At 38.5% G+C, this 15,741-nt stretch overlaps 1 protein-coding gene across 2 annotated transcripts in view; it reads left to right on the top strand.

Annotated features, from left to right (window-relative positions):
• Positions 1 to 15,741, top strand: part of LOC110958231 (polypeptide N-acetylgalactosaminyltransferase 10-like) — a 140,460-nt gene that overhangs the window by 90,132 nt on the left and 34,587 nt on the right. For both annotated transcript variants that reach the window (XM_051937988.1, XM_051937987.1), the window contains exons 5-6: positions 3,860 to 4,045; positions 5,577 to 5,760. In XM_051937988.1, coding sequence (XP_051793948.1) covers positions 3,860 to 4,045; positions 5,577 to 5,760 — 370 coding nt within the window. The remainder of the gene's footprint in view (positions 1 to 3,859; positions 4,046 to 5,576; positions 5,761 to 15,741) is intronic.

Genomic DNA, 15,741 nt, shown 5'->3' with positions numbered 1-15,741 from the left:
TCAGTATTGATTTATTTTAAGATCGGCCACCTGATCTCTGATTTTGACCATGAAAACTAACGGGAAAAAATCCTGAGCTGTAGAACATCAGTCTATCAAATTTTATTTTTTCCAAAAATGAATTGGGGTCTATGGAGAAAAAGCTTTTTGGAGCCAACCCTAGCGGACGGCGTGATATTGCAAGTTTTTGACACTTCCGGGTTGGCTTCAATTCTGGAGCCAGATGCTACGTCCACTATATATACAGTCTATGGTTTTAACGTCACCCTCAGTTTAAATGGTCAGTCTGATAAATGATCGGTCTCTCAGCTTTAAGGCCAGACTCTCATGTTCCTCTTTATCGCGGCTGATTTGAGGCAGAGTGGTGCATTCAGGTCCAGGCCTTCAGACCTGAATGACAGTCTGATGGACAGCAGGCCTCACTCTGCTCTGGATTACCGCTCCCTTCTAATTCACTCTGTTCAGCTGTGATAACGTCTGACCAGACCTGCTCTCGTCCAAACACTCGGGTCTGGACCAGCAGCAGCGGTGTTTGGATGCCGTTTGACTTGATGAGACCAGCCTAAAGAGACGCTAAATGACTATAAAGAGACGCAAAAAGACTTGAAAGGGGCAAAAAATGACTTGAAAGGGGCAAAATGTCGATAAAACAACACAAAATGACTATAAAGTGACACAAAAAATTACTTAAAGAAGCCACAAAAAGACTTGAAAATGACACAAAAAGCCCTGAAAGTGACAGAAAAAATGACTGTGAAGAGACACAATGACTATAAAGTGAAGCAAAATGACTATAGACACAAAATGACCCTAAAGTCACACAAAAAGACTTGAAGGTGACGCAAAAATGACTAAAGAGACACAAAAAGACTTAAAAATGACACAAAACATGACTGAAAAAGTCATAAAATGACTGTGAAGTGAAACAAAAAGACACTTCCTGCAGTTCAGTCGAAAACGTTTTGTGTTTTTCTTGCATGACTTTTTATCAGAGGTGAGTCATGAGGAGCTTCTCGGTTGCGTTTAGGTCTGCAGAATTTATATATTTATTTTGTTACAGAATCAGTTTAGATCAAGAGGTTTATTTTTGGTAAATTTTGAAATGAGGCGTGTAAAATAAAGTGATTTAGACGAAATATGAGGACTTTAAGCTCAGATTTGATGTCGTATTCAGACAGTAAATCACAGGTGAGGAGTTCAAGGACTCCTCGAATGTCGTAAATGCAACAAGTCAGACTTCAGGTTTGTTGGTTTTGTTGGTTCTACTGGATCAGGAGAACCTCGGCTTCAGAACAGAAAGACGAGCTGGAAGCGGACAGAAAAGACGAAGAGCAGGAACAAAGGAGGGAGCAGAGGTAAAACTAAACACTAATAATGAAACAGGAAGATAAAGAGCGTCCGTCTGTGAAGGCGTGAAAAGAAGCAGCGCTGCCTTTTTCCTGCTCCTCTGATATTCAGAATCCAATCAGTGGTTGTTCTGGGCCAGTTCTTTGTGACGGCGGACCGTTTGTAAGAAGCGTTATCAATGAAGAGCACAGACGGAGAAATGTTTTATTAATGTGACGCCTGTCGGCCGCTTTCTGCGAATAATGGCTCCTTCATTCACACCGGGAAACTTTTCTTCTTCACAGACGTACGAGCAGAGAAGACGAGGAAACTAAACATTCATTCATCCTTCTTCATGTTAATGTTTACAGTAAAGCACCAAAACTCAGCCTGATTTGTTGAACTTCAACTGTAGTTGTTGGTGTTTCAACTTAACAGAAAATACTCCTGCAGTTAAAGAATACTTTCTGAATTTTCTTCATGTGACTGCCGGTTGTAGCCGTGTCACCAGTGGCTTCACTATTTTACTTTGCGATGAAAACGAAAAAAATAAGACAAAAAACAAACAAAATGTTACAAAAGCGAGACACAAAGTGGCAAAAAATTAGAGAAACCACAATAAACCAAACAAAAAAGAGACAAAAACTGAACAAAAAGTTACAAAGCAACAAAAAAAGACAACCAAGAAAAGTCAGACAAAAAGTACACAAACGACACAAACGAGACCAAAAAGGACAAAAGCAAGAAACAAAAAGACGAAAAGTAGACAAACAACACAAGCGAGACAAAAAACAAAACAACGAAAAAAGGAAAACACAAAATGACAAAAACAAAACAAAAAACACAAGCGAGACAAAAAGGAAACACAAAACGAGAAACAAAATGACAAACACATGAGACAAACAACACAAGTCAGATAAAAACAAAACAATCAAAAAACAAGACAAAATATTACAAAAATGAGACACAAAATAAAAGAAATGAGACAAACGGCACGAAACAAAATGAAAAACAGACAAAAAATTGGACAGACCATAAAAACTAGACAAAAAAAGACAAAAGCAAAAAATAAAATGACAAAAGCATGAGACAAACAATAAAAGTCAGACGAAAAAGACAAAAAAACACAAAAACCTGACAAAAATGAGACCCAAAACGACAAAAGAACAATGAACAATCTAGTATTTTACCTTATGATCAAAACAACTTGTCCTGGTCTAGAAATTATTTTAAATTTATAGTTTACTTATTTACAATCTGCAGTTCATGTCTTCTCTGTAATTTTACGCTTTGAGGACTGGACCCTGTGCAGGACCGGTTTTGGCCCACGGGCCTCATGTTGGACAGCCTTGAATTAGACGATGGGCGGAGTCACGTTTTCTTGATGTTTCTTTGAGATTTTTGACACCGTTTAGAACCGCAGACAGGAACTCCGCTGCACTGGCCTCCATGTTTCACTTATTTATTTAGTTTTTTATTTTATTGACCCGTCAGAACCGACTGGACGTTTGAGCTGAAAGATTTACAGGCTCCATTTAGGGCGGGATTGATTCCCGTCCAGGGCAGCTGTGATGAAGGATGGACGTAGAACCCTCTCCTTTGATTGATTGATGCTTTCTTTCAGGTTGTCTTCATGCCCCTCTGTTCTTCTTCACCTCTTCGTTTCGTTCTAGTGGATGTAACTCGGCCCGTTTGGCTGAAGTCCGACCCCGAGTTGAGATTTATTGCAGCCGGAGGAAGAACTGGCCTGAGATCTGCTGCTGTCACGTTACAGAACCGGACTTTTTCCTCCTGATTTATTTAAACTGAGCAGGTTCACGGAGGCTGTAGCTGGAACTCCCTTGTCAGGCGTTCTACGTTTTGATAAAATGACGAGCTTTATCACAGATTTTAGAGGAAGCACCGTTTTTTTTGCCAGAAGACTTTATGACCACACATGTTGGCAGGAGCTGATTTAATTCCTTTTTCATTCCTCACTGTTGGGTTCTTTCTCTGGAGGGGAACATTCTGGCTAATGACTGCAGTAAAGACATAAAACACGTCCATGAAGTGAAAGTTTTCCCTCAGTGTGGGGGATGGAGATGATGTAGAGGCCTGAAGGGGAACATTTCGGCGGGAACATGTGGCAGCGACAGATGTGTTGTTTGATGGCAGTGGCTAATGGCTGGGTTCCTTTTGATCTGTTCTAGTGAGGGTTTGTCATTTGTGGGGAACTTTGAGAAGCCCTTATTTACCTGAAGTCTGCACACGGTGAAGGAGGTCCTTCATCTCCTTTCATTGTTTGTTTTTCTGCAGAGACAAAGTTAGCAAGAAGCTAATTTGCATCTGCTGTCCCTTATGTACATAAAAAACAACAAACAAATAGTTTTTATCATATTTAAATCTGCTAAACGTGCCTGTTTCACTCTTATTTTCCATTCACAGCTGCCGGTTTGCAGCGGTGATGATCTCTTGTCTTTTTATCTTCCATCCTGACTCCACTCTGATGTTTCTATGTTTCTAAATCCCGCCGTCTCTTTCGTTTTCCTTCCAGAACACCTGAAGGCGGCGCTGGAGGAGTACATGGTCCGGCTGCCGAAGGTTCGCATCCTGAGGACCAAGAAGAGGGAAGGTCTGATCAGGACTCGCCTGCTGGGAGCTGCTGCTGCTAAAGGAGAAGTCATCACCTTCCTGGACTCCCACTGTGAAGCTAACGTCAACTGGCTGCCTCCACTGCTGGGTGAGGAACCGACGGTTCTCCACAGGAACCTTCAGCTCTGCTCTCTAGCATGAACTCAGACCCGGTTCTAACAGGCCAGTTTAACACTCCAGGCCAGATACCCCGGGGTATTAGCCAAGACCAGTTTATACCTGTTGACATGAAGATGACATAAATATTAAGCATGTTAAACTCTTAATTGTTTTTTGTTTGCTTTTTTTGTATTGTTTTTACAAAGGACATTCCAGTTATGTTCTTTCATTATGATTTTCTCTTTGTCAAAAAAGAAAAAACAAATCCTAAATAACCTAACCTAAAATTACACTAAATTAAGAGTTTAACGTGCTAAATCTTTGTGTGTCAACAGATATGAACTGGCCTAGCCCAGAGTTTACCCTAAAAAATAACTAAATAAATCATTATTATTTTAAAGATGTTTGCTATTACGTGCATTTTCAGAACTAAACGATGGTAAATCATTTTCAACTGTAATTTTACAGATTTTTCCCATTTTGTTAAATTAAAGATTATATCTAAAAGTCACTAAATTGTCTTAATTTACATTATAACAAGAAAAAAGTTCAAAATTAATAAATAGTCGTAAATAATGTCCATATCAAATACCACTGTTTTTATGAATATTTTTTTATTTAGTGTGTGACTGTAACATTACAGGTTTACTGTGTTTAAATTTTTTTTAAATGTTATTTTAAAGATATTTGCTATAGAAATATGGATTTTAAGAACTGAACAACAGGAAATCACTTTTAAACTGTAATTTTACAGATTTTTCCTGTCTTCTTAATTTAAAGACAATATCTACAAAAGGTATTAATTTACATTATAATAATTATTAAATAATTGTAAATAATGTCCACATTAGTTATCAGTATTTTGTTCGTTTTACAGTCTGTGACCTTAAAATTATACTGTTTGACTGTATTTAAGTCAGCAACAAACAAATATTTTTAGAAGGGCTGACCTAGTCCGAGTCTTTTACATTTCATCCTAATCTGGTTCCATTTGCTTAGATAACACACACCAGGTACATTTAGGTTTAGCTAAGAACGGGCACCATGACAGAGACTGATGTGGTGTTTAATGAGCTCTGATCAGAGATAATGAGTTTAACACAAACAGGGAACATTTCTTACATTCCAGCGTGCTTCATAACAGACTTTAAACATAAATATGAGGATAAATGTCCAATTTGTGCTCTCATTTTAATGATTTTTGATTCGGAAAGTTGTTGAAACTTTGCACACTTAGATGTCCGACCATAAACTTTGCTCTCCCTAGTGACAGACATCTTTACTTCTCAGTTTACCACAGTCAGGATAAAAGATGCAGCAGTTGATGAGATGTTGAACTGACCTTTTTTTACACAAATATGTGCATTTTCTTTCAAATGTAAAACATGTCCTTCCACGCTTCGTTTGAAGAGGCAGCAGTCTGTGGGTAGGAGTCGCTGTAGAAGGTCTAAAAGCCAGAATGACTTCTTCTCCGCACCATCTGCTGTCGTCTAAACTTTCCACCGATCCTTCTGTTTCAGACCGAATCGCCCAGAACAGGAAGACCATCGTGTGTCCGATGATCGACGTCATCGACCACGACAACTTCGGCTACGAGACGCAGGCGGGCGACGCCATGCGAGGGGCGTTCGACTGGGAGATGTACTACAAACGGATCCCCATCCCCACCGAGCTGCAGAAGGGCGACTCCAGCGAACCCTTCGAGTAAGAGCCGATGTTTTGGAGAAATTTCACCCTGTTGATTGTTTGATTGAGTGGAAACCTTTTATTCAGTTAGCAGGGACCTTGTAATCCCGCCGACAGTCTGAAGGACGGTTACCTAAGCAGCAGTTTACCTGCTAAATCTGAAAATGAATCCTTTTCATTACTCTCTGGCCTTCTGTTCCCTCTAGCAGAAAGGATTTTTACATGCAAAAATAATTTCTCAGAGAGGATAAATGCTAAAATGCCGGTGTGACACCAGAGAAAAAGAAGCTTTTTCAGGTAAAGTAAAGAAGTAAAATGTCATCTTTTAACGCCAGTAATGTTTCTGCTGCAGCACAAAGCTGTGAATTAGTTCTTTCTTTTTTTTACGAGGAAAAGATTCGGTCGTGGCATTTACGTGTGGACAGAAGCTCTCAAAGAAATTACCTGGAAACACTGGGATTCTTCCACCTCAGTGCAGCTGTAATGTAAATGTCATTATACCTTCATGTTCATGCAGCAAAAATAAGACCTAAATGTAGAAAATCCAGCCCCAAACGCACTAGTAGACGTGACTAGAGGCGTTTTGGGTGAAGATTTAGTTTGTTTCTAGAATTAACCATCTGAATTTTAAGCAGTTTTTTAAAATATTTATTGCTCCTGTTACAGTTTTAAGGCTAATTTTTCGCTTTAACATAACTGCGTATTTTACTGTTTACATTTTTGCAACCTCTTTAATTAGATGTTTTTCACACTATCCTCATCATCTCAGGGATGTTTCACCATGCTGAATGTTTCTTCTTCGGTTTGCACTTTCTGGGCCATGCCGCATTTATTTTATCGATCCAGTATGTTATATACTTTAGATTTAATCAGTTTACTATTATAAATCATGGAAAATAGTCACATTTGAGAAGCCATGGCTAGCTCTAGAAGGCACAGTTGCACCATGCTGAATGTATCTTCCAACAACGTGCTGCTCTGTTCACTGTTTCTGAGCCATGCTGCATTTATTTTTTTGATCAAAAATATTATGTAAGTTAGATTTAAACAATTTACTATTATAAAACATGGAAAATTAGTCACATTCAAGAAGGTACGGTTATCTCTAGAAGGTCTGGACGCACTGTGCTGAATGTATCTTCCTCTGTTTACTATTTCTGAGCCATGCCACATTTACTTTACTCATCAAGTATGTTATGTAAGTCAGATGTAAACAGTTTGCTATTAGAAAACATGGAAAACAGTCACATTTTAGAAGTCATGGCTAGCTCTAGAAGGCACAGTTACATCATGCTGAATGTATCTTCCTCTGTTTGCTGTTTTTGAGCCATGCCACATTTATTTTAGAGATCAAACATGTGATGTAAGTCAGATCTAAACAGTTTACAATTATAAAACATGGAAAAATAGTCACATTTGAGAAGCTATGGCTAGCTCTGGAAGGCACAGTTAGTTGCACCATGCTGAATGTGTCTTCCAACAACATGCTCCTCTGTTCACTGTTTGAGCCATGCTGCTCAAAAACAGTGCATGTATGTTTATTTCTGTGTAAAAAGCACATTTTTTGTGTCTATTTTGACTGTTGGCTTCTCGAACGCACTAATGAACGCAGAATTTTATAGAATCTGGAGCAAATGGTGCAAATTTTAGGCAAAACTTTAATTGAAACATGTCGAGTTTAGTGATGTTTGATCAAATATCCTGATTTTCTGTAAAAATTTGGACAATGATGAGTTCAAGGTCCATTGGAAAATTGATTTTCCAGCTTGTTTTTGCAAGTTTTTTTTTTTTTTTTGCCTTTTTAAAAGTTAACTTGCATACAAACCTGCCAGTTTAAGGGGTATAAATTCACAAATATTGATAAATGATTCATTTACCAGGCAGTTAGTTTCTTAGATTCTTGCTTTTTTAATGTCTTCTACTGATTTTTAAGTCAGTATTTTGGATTGTTAATTGGTCAGAATGAGCCGTTTAGGGCACAAGTTCAAGGAGTCACTTGGATTTTATAATGAAAAAAAACGGCTAGTTGCACTTTAAATGCAAATATTGTCTTTGTTTCCTAGAGAGCAGCCTTTAAATTGAGCTAAAACGAAGGGAAACCACAGATAATGGAGTTTATTGCTGTTTGACATGAGATCTCGGGGTAATGCGGCTGCAGTGTAAACAGCTCTTCACATATCGGTAACCTTTAAGTAGCGGAGGCCAGAATAAATAACACACTCTGCTTTGTGTGATGCTCCGTTTGTGAGGCCTGAAGGATTACCGGGACAACGTTTGTAATGTGTGGATGCTGCAGGCGGCGTTCGTGTCGGGGGGCAAATACAGTAGCACTGCAACAAAGAGGAAAGGAGCTGCAGAACAATCCGAATCAATCCTCGTTTGGTGAATTAGTCTGCTCTTCTTGTCCAATGAGATGACCTTCATCAGTGCAAATCCAATTTGAGTCGCAAAGATTTTCATTTTCATTCTGATTGACATTGAGGGTGAAGCACTGTGGGACAGCAGAATCATCTCAGAGGTGTGTGTGTGTGTGTGTGTGTGTGTGTGTGTGTGTGTGTGTGTGTGTGTGTGTGTGTGTGTGTGTGTGTGTGTGTGTGTGTGTGTGTGTGTGTGTGTGTGTGTGTGTGTGTGTGTGTGTGTGTGTGTGTGATTTTATCCCTGTTCTCATGCCGTCGCTCTCTTCTGTCGATGCCGTCACCTCTCTCCTTCCCTTTTCCGTCTTTCCGCCTCGTTCTCGTCCCTCCTTCGGCGTTTCGTTCAGCGATGAGCTCAGGCTTTGACTCGCTTCCCTCAAGGTCGATGGACTGAAATGGAGAATATCAACTTGAGCATTTCTAATTAAATCTGAATAGTGAGCTGGAATATTCATGGACCGTCAAGTGAAAGACCGGCAGAAGCTTTTGTCCACGTGAAGGAACAGACACCTCGTCCTAGAACATGATCTAAAAATAACCACATGTGATATTTAGACTTGAAACCTTCCAAAATAAGCAAAAAGTGTTGAAATTGCCATGAAATTTCCCCAACTTTATCCAAAATACGCTAAAATAGGCGTCCAAACTGACAATAATGAGTAAATACTGAGCTGTGAAAATGCAAAAACATGCAAAATTATCAAACTAAGTGTGTTTTGTGTCTCCAAAAAGTTCCTGAAAGTGTACATGTATGGACGAATCCATGTTTGTACTGAAATCCAGTCTTTGGTCGACATTTCACCAACTTTTGAGACTCTAACATCAGTAGAATCTGATGAAAGTTTGACCAGACAACGTTCCAGCTTGTTGATATTTAGACTTGAAATCTTCCAAAATAAGTAAAAATCATCCAAAACTGCTCAAGCTTTATCCAAAATATGATTAAAAATATGTCTAAAATGGCAATAATGAACAAATACTGAGCCTTGAAAATAGAAAAAACATGCAACAAATTAAAAACCAAGGTGGTATTGTGATCCCAGAACGTTCCTGTAAGTTTGTATAAATGGATTGATCCATGTTTCTACTAAAACACAGTCTTTAGTTGACATTTCACCAACTTTTGAGGCTCTAACATCAGTAGAATCTGATGTGTGGAAAGTTTGACAAGACAAGGTTCCAGTATTGGAATATTCTGGCTTGAAACCAGTTTAAAATTACTCAGAATTGTCCAAAATGTTTCATTTTTGTCCTAAATGTGTCAAGAATGGCTTAAAATTCTTAAATGACTCAAAATGCTACAAAGTCATTCAAAATGTGTCCAAAATTGAGGCAAAAATGTCCCAAATCAGTCCAAAAATGACTTCAGATTGTTGTTCAGAATGACTCAAAAGAGGCCCGGAGTGACTTAAAACTTGTTTAAAATGACTGTAAATGTGATATTATGTCCTCATAAAGTTCCTGTAAATGTGTACATATGGATAGATCCATATTTTCTGCTAAAAATGCAGTCTTTAATGGACATCTCACCAACTTTTGAGGCTCTAACATCAGTAAAATCTGATGTGTGGAAAATTTGATGAAACAAGGTTCCAGGTTTTAGATATTTTGATAAAATAGTGATGTGGACTCAATGGTAGGAGGAATTATAAGTGCTGTCAGATTAGTGGAAAACTAACATTGGCCTCATAACGTGAGGCTAACGTGGAAAGAGAAAGTATGACAAACTCTCTAGTTGTTTCTGAGGTCCGTCCAGTCGATGCCGGTCAATATTAATTCAGTGGAGCTTCACACTGGCTGAAAGTCTGCATTTGTTCGCTGGAAATCCAATTTGACATTGTACTTCCAACGTAGTTTTCTTCTTTGAAAAGAAACTGGAGGTAAAGTCAAAATGCTGAAGGAGGTAATGACAGCCGTTGGCAAGACAAGGTTCCTCTTTGTTAATATTTAGACTTGAAACCTTCCCCAAAAAAAGTATAAGATATATTACTCAATTTTTATCCAATATATGACAAAAATATGTTCAAAATGACAATAATAAATAAATATTGAGCCTTGAAAATTAAAAAGACATTCAACATTTTCAAACAAAAGTGGTGCTGAGGCCCCAGAAAGTTCCTGTAAGTGTATTTATATGGATGGATCCATATTTCTACTAAAAATACGGTCTTTGGTCGACATTTCACCAACTTTTGAGGCTCTAACATCAGTAGAATCTAAGGGTGCTTTCACACCTACGCCTTTTGGTCCGCTTAAAGCGGACTGGAGTCCGCAACACCTGCAAGTACGGTTTGTTTGGGCTGGACTAAAGAACCGGACCGTGACCACCTTCGGGAGCGGTCTCGGTCCGCTTCTATGTGAACTCCAGTTCGGTTCGCTCCTGGTGAGAACACAAACCTGTCTCCATTCGGACCGGCTTGATGGTGCAGCAGACTTTTTGGTCTACAGGAGCTTCCGTAGCAACCTGCACAGGTTGTGGAGCATCGCCCGCTTTCTCCGATAACGTCTTGCAATGCAACATTGTAACAACTTTTGGGTCCAAACGAACCACTCTAACGGACTAACAGGTGTGAAAGCACCCTAATTGTGGAAAGTTTAATAAGACAAAATTCGAGCTTTTCAAATATTTTGATAAAATAGTGATGTGGACTCAGTGGTAGGAGGAAATAAAAGTGATGTCAGATTAGTGGAAAACTGTAACATTAGCCACATAAGTTGGGCTAACGTGGAAAGAGAAAGTATGACAAACTCTCTAGTTGTTTCTGAGGTCCGTCCAGTCGATACCGGTCAATATTAATTCAGTGGAGCTTCACACTGGCTGAAAGTCTGCATTTGTTTGCTGGAAATCCAATTTGACATTGTACTTCTAATGTTTTTTTCTTCTTTGAAAAGAAACTGGAGGTAAAGTCAAAATGCTGAAGGAGTAATGACAGCCGTTCAGAGCTGCACTGTTGAAAGACTTCAGCTATAAATGCTTCAGAAGCCGCTGGACGTTTTTATGGCTGGCGTGGTTCAGGTCGATGTCCGGCTTGTAGCTCACAGTGTGTGTGAGCAGGTCATCAGAAAGAGCCAGTATGGGGTCCTGATATTACCAGATGGGCTGCTGGTGCAGATTTTCTCTCTGTTTGTGACTGTCCAGAGTAAAAGGAATGTCTTCTTAAAAGTGACTGGAGTCTTCAGTCAGTTTATAGACTCAGGAATGAAGTGAATGCCAATGTGAGTTGATGAGGTATTTGATCGTTTTTGTTGCACAACTGTTCATCAAGATATTTCATAAACAAGAAAAAGTCAAGGTTTTACTGAAGTCATTTGAAAGCGTTATCTGGGAGCCACAAATGTCCGAACAAACTTGTTTGTCAATCTTTAGATTTTGAGATTTTTTTTTTTTCAGACTCAGTGAATTACAGCAAAGAACCAGGGGTCAGCAAAGTTTAGTAAACTTAAATTGAAGCACATCCAGTTGGTGAGTTATTTCAGTCTCTACTAGGGACTTTATGTTTTAATGAATCAATAAGACCAAAGAGGAAGGCAATGCATGTAAAGAACTGTGTTGTTGGTCAGTTGTCGTACCTGGTTCTTCCACCAGGTGGAGATTCTCAGTGTTTAAAGAGCTGGCAGACTGCAATTAATTTGTGTTTATTACAGGAGGAGGTCATTTGGACTACAAATAGTTTCGTGTTGACAAGCAGAGAGCATTGTGGAGATTTAGGAACAGTGGGCACCATGACAAAGACTCTTGGGGTAGTTAGTGACCTCTGAGCAGAGCTTACATATGCAAGATGAGCCAAAATCTTCTTGAAAAGCCTATAAGTTGCTGAGTAGCCAATGAAACTGAGCCATTTTTGAAGTAAAAATCATTCATCCATGATAAAAAAATTGTCCATATGTGAATGATTAGTTGATTATTGATTAGCAACGCTGCATGTGAACATGTTTACTGTCATGCTAGTTGTTGCCAGTTAGCAGTAAACAAAAGCTTTGTCTTTGTTTGAAAAGAGTTGACGAGGTGTTTGATCGTTTTTGCTGTCCGCCTGTTAGTCAAGACATTTCGTATATCAACTCATATATCAGCCTCATGTTTGCAACAAAGGAGAAGTCAAGGGTGATTTGAAAACATCATCTGGGAGCTACAAATATCTGAACAGAATTGTTTACCAATCTTTGAATTTTGAGACTTTTTAAAAAAAAAAATTTAGAATCAGTGAATTATAGCAAAGAACCAGTGATCGGTAAAGTTTAATAAAATTAAAGTGAAGCACATTTTGTTGTTGAGTTGTTTCAGTCTATACTAGCAATGTTACTGTATGTTTTACAGAATCTATAAGGAAGAAGCCAAAGTAAATGCATGGAAAGAACTGTGTTGTTGGAGCTCCTCATTGTTTAAAGTGCTGGAAAATTGCAGCTTTTTAAACATTGTTTTAATGTACTATTTTTTAGGGCTGGACCCGAATATCTGAATATTCTGATGATGTCACACAATTGGTATTCTTCTGGTCAATCGCCTGACGTTGGACGTTACGATATGACCCAAGCGTAATATTCAAATAGTCCCTGCCTGCTTCAAATGGCGTAAAGGTAGCCCTAGAATACCCAGATGTTTGTCTCCATCCACCCCTCAGTTCTGCCCAAACACTGTAAAACTGCGTTACACTGCTCAATGGAAAGTTGAATTGTTGGAGTAATTCAGACTCATTTTCAAACTGGAAACTGATTCTGAAGAATATTTATGATCTAGAAAGTCACACTCAGGATTGTTTCCTGGGGGTTGTAGCATCACAGAAGTCTGAATTAATATTTTTCAGACTGACGTGGGAATTCAAGCACATAAAAAACACCAAATGGACGTGTCAAACGAGGTAAAAAAATGTGACTTTCACCAGAGGGGAGCTTTTTGAAGAAATACCGTACACTGTACCATCGTTTTAACTATATTTTGAATGAAATATCCTCCATCAAAACAGCTGTTGACCAGAATTCTGCTCCTGTACAGCAGCAAAACAAAGCAGTTGCTAAGCAACACGGGAGCAGCGGTGTCCGTGGTGACTTTGGTTTGACTCATTATCCTTCCTAATTAAGAGTTGTACAGCTGCAGGTGTTTTTGTCTGGGTGTGACTGGTGGTTCACTGTGGAACAGAAAAGAGACAATAATTACTGTTGTACTTTCTTCACTCGCTGCTCGAGCTTTTGTCCAGAAAAAAAACATGTCTCAAAAGTCTGGAAATGAAAAATCATTTTTGGTCCATGGAGTCACATGTTTGAGTATTTTTACTGGATCTCAACAAGAACTGAAACAGTTCTACGAAATATTAGGGCTGAATTTTGAGAATTTCACATTTTCAGACCGGGAAGTTTTCACCCTCATAAAAGGCTGTGAAGTCATGTTAAAGGTTCAGTATCTCCAGAAATAAAACTACTGTGAACATGGAATGTGGTGAGGACGCAGGCAGAATAGTTTCCATCAGATTCAAATGATTGAATGCATCCAGCAAAGGCCACATTTTGAATTAGTGGTCCTTGAAAACACAAAAAATATGCAAAATTTTCATATGACCATGGTATCGTGACCTCAGAAGAGGTTATATATACATATGTATATGTGTGTATCAAATTATACTGATGTTAAAGTTTCAACATTTTGAAACTTTAACATCAGTATAATTTGATATATGGCAAGACAATGTGCCAATTTGTTGATAATCATGCTTGAAAACTGTCAAAAATGACAAAATTTGTGCAATGTGATTTGAAATTCGTTCAGAGTTCTTAAAAATTAAGATTAAAATATGTCTAAAATAACACAAAAACTGCCCAGAATGACTCAAAGTTGCCTAAACTGACAAGTGACCATTGATATTGGTAAAAAGTGCACATTTTTTAAACAAGAGTGGTTTAGTGTCCCCATAAAGTTCTTGTAAGTGTATATCTATGGATGGATCCATATTTCTACTGAAATGCAGTCATTTCACCAACTTTTGAGGCTCAAACATCAGTAGAAGTTGATTTGTGGAAATTTTGACAAGACAAGGTTCCAGTTTGTTGATATTTAAATTTTGGAATTGTCCAAAATGGTTTGAAATCACTTGAAATGTGACTTGGAACCTTCCAAAATAAGTAAAAATTGCCATGGCATTTGTCTAAAATTATTCAAATTTTGTGTAAAGTAACGTACAATGTATCCAAAATGACAGTAATGGATAAAGATTGACCCTTTGAAATTGGGGGTAATGGATGGATCCATATTTCTACTTAAATACAGTCTTTGGTTGACATTCCACCAATATTTTGTTGATATTTTGACAAAATAGTGATGTGGACCTAATGGTAGGAGCACAAGAAGTGATGCCAAATTAGTGGAAAGGTGTGATGTTAGCCTCAAAAGTTGGTGAAATGTCAACCAAAGTCTGTATTTTCAGTAGGAAATATGGAAACATCCAGATTTACACATTTACAGGAACTTTCTGACAACAAATCATTTTCAAAATGTATTCATTTTTGCCATTTTGCATAAATTTTGACAAATCTTAGGCAGTTATAATCAATCAGAAGTCAGCAAAATGTCAACCAACGACATGTACATTATATACAGAGAGGGAAATACGATCTAATTGCTGTTTTTTCTGACAGACAGTGCTTGCTTGGGTTACATATTTGCTTCAAAGTAGATGTAAAACATGATGAAAAACCTTCAAAAGTCCAAAAGTAAGCAGCTTTAATTGTGAAGAAGTAAAATGAAATATCATTTGCAAGTGCAAGCTCGCAGTTAGCGGAGCTACTGTCTAATAAAACAAGTCTAACCAACCAGAAATGGACATTTCCTGAGCTATTTGTTCAGCAAATTAGTTTTTAAATCTCACAGTGGGAAGTAATGCTGACATAAACTGCCTGTTTTTATAGGTTATTTTCAGGTAAACAGCTTCATTTTGCTTCGGTGCCACAATGGAAAACCTCCAATAACGTCCTCTTTTGTTCAGTTTAAGGCGATGGATCTAATATTTGTTGGAACACGGCGGCTCCAGAGGACAGGCTGCAGCTTACTGTGGTTGTAATCCTGCTAAATTAAACCCAAACCTGTTGCGTCTTCATGTTCTCCAGCTTTGAGAGCTGTCAGCGCCGTCTGTCTGATTGTTATTCAGCTCCGGGGAGGTGAAATGTGTTTGTGTTTTCTGAGCTAACAACCTCCAGCCCACAAATCAGCGTCCACATGCAGCAGCTCAACACACTCTGTGGACTCCAGACTCATTATTCCTCCACCGTGGTCCATCCTTTGTCTGTCCGGTTCATCCAGCGCTCCAACACCAACCGGCTCTGGACAAAACAGCGTTCAGTCGAGTCGGTCTGTGTGGGGAGAAAAAATATTTTAAAAGCTTCAGAGAGACAAGAGAACAGTGGGATTTGATTTGCAAATTTTCTGACCTTTTCTCTTGTTTTTGGAGTCTGAGAGGTTTAATGTGTGACTCATGCTTCCACATCCGTTGGCTTAATGAAGGTGATTCTCAGAATACATGCAAAAATAAAATGCTTCTAGAAAGCAGTGAATTTGGTGTCGTTGGTTCTGAGACGTTCCAGAAGACGACTCAGTTCTTTA

This window comes from Acanthochromis polyacanthus, chromosome 17 (assembly GCF_021347895.1).
Source record: "Acanthochromis polyacanthus isolate Apoly-LR-REF ecotype Palm Island chromosome 17, KAUST_Apoly_ChrSc, whole genome shotgun sequence".
NCBI classification, from domain to species: Eukaryota; Metazoa; Chordata; class Actinopteri; family Pomacentridae; genus Acanthochromis; species Acanthochromis polyacanthus.
Note: the sequence above shows the minus strand (reverse complement) of the source record. Positions and strands in the feature narration are given on the sequence as shown.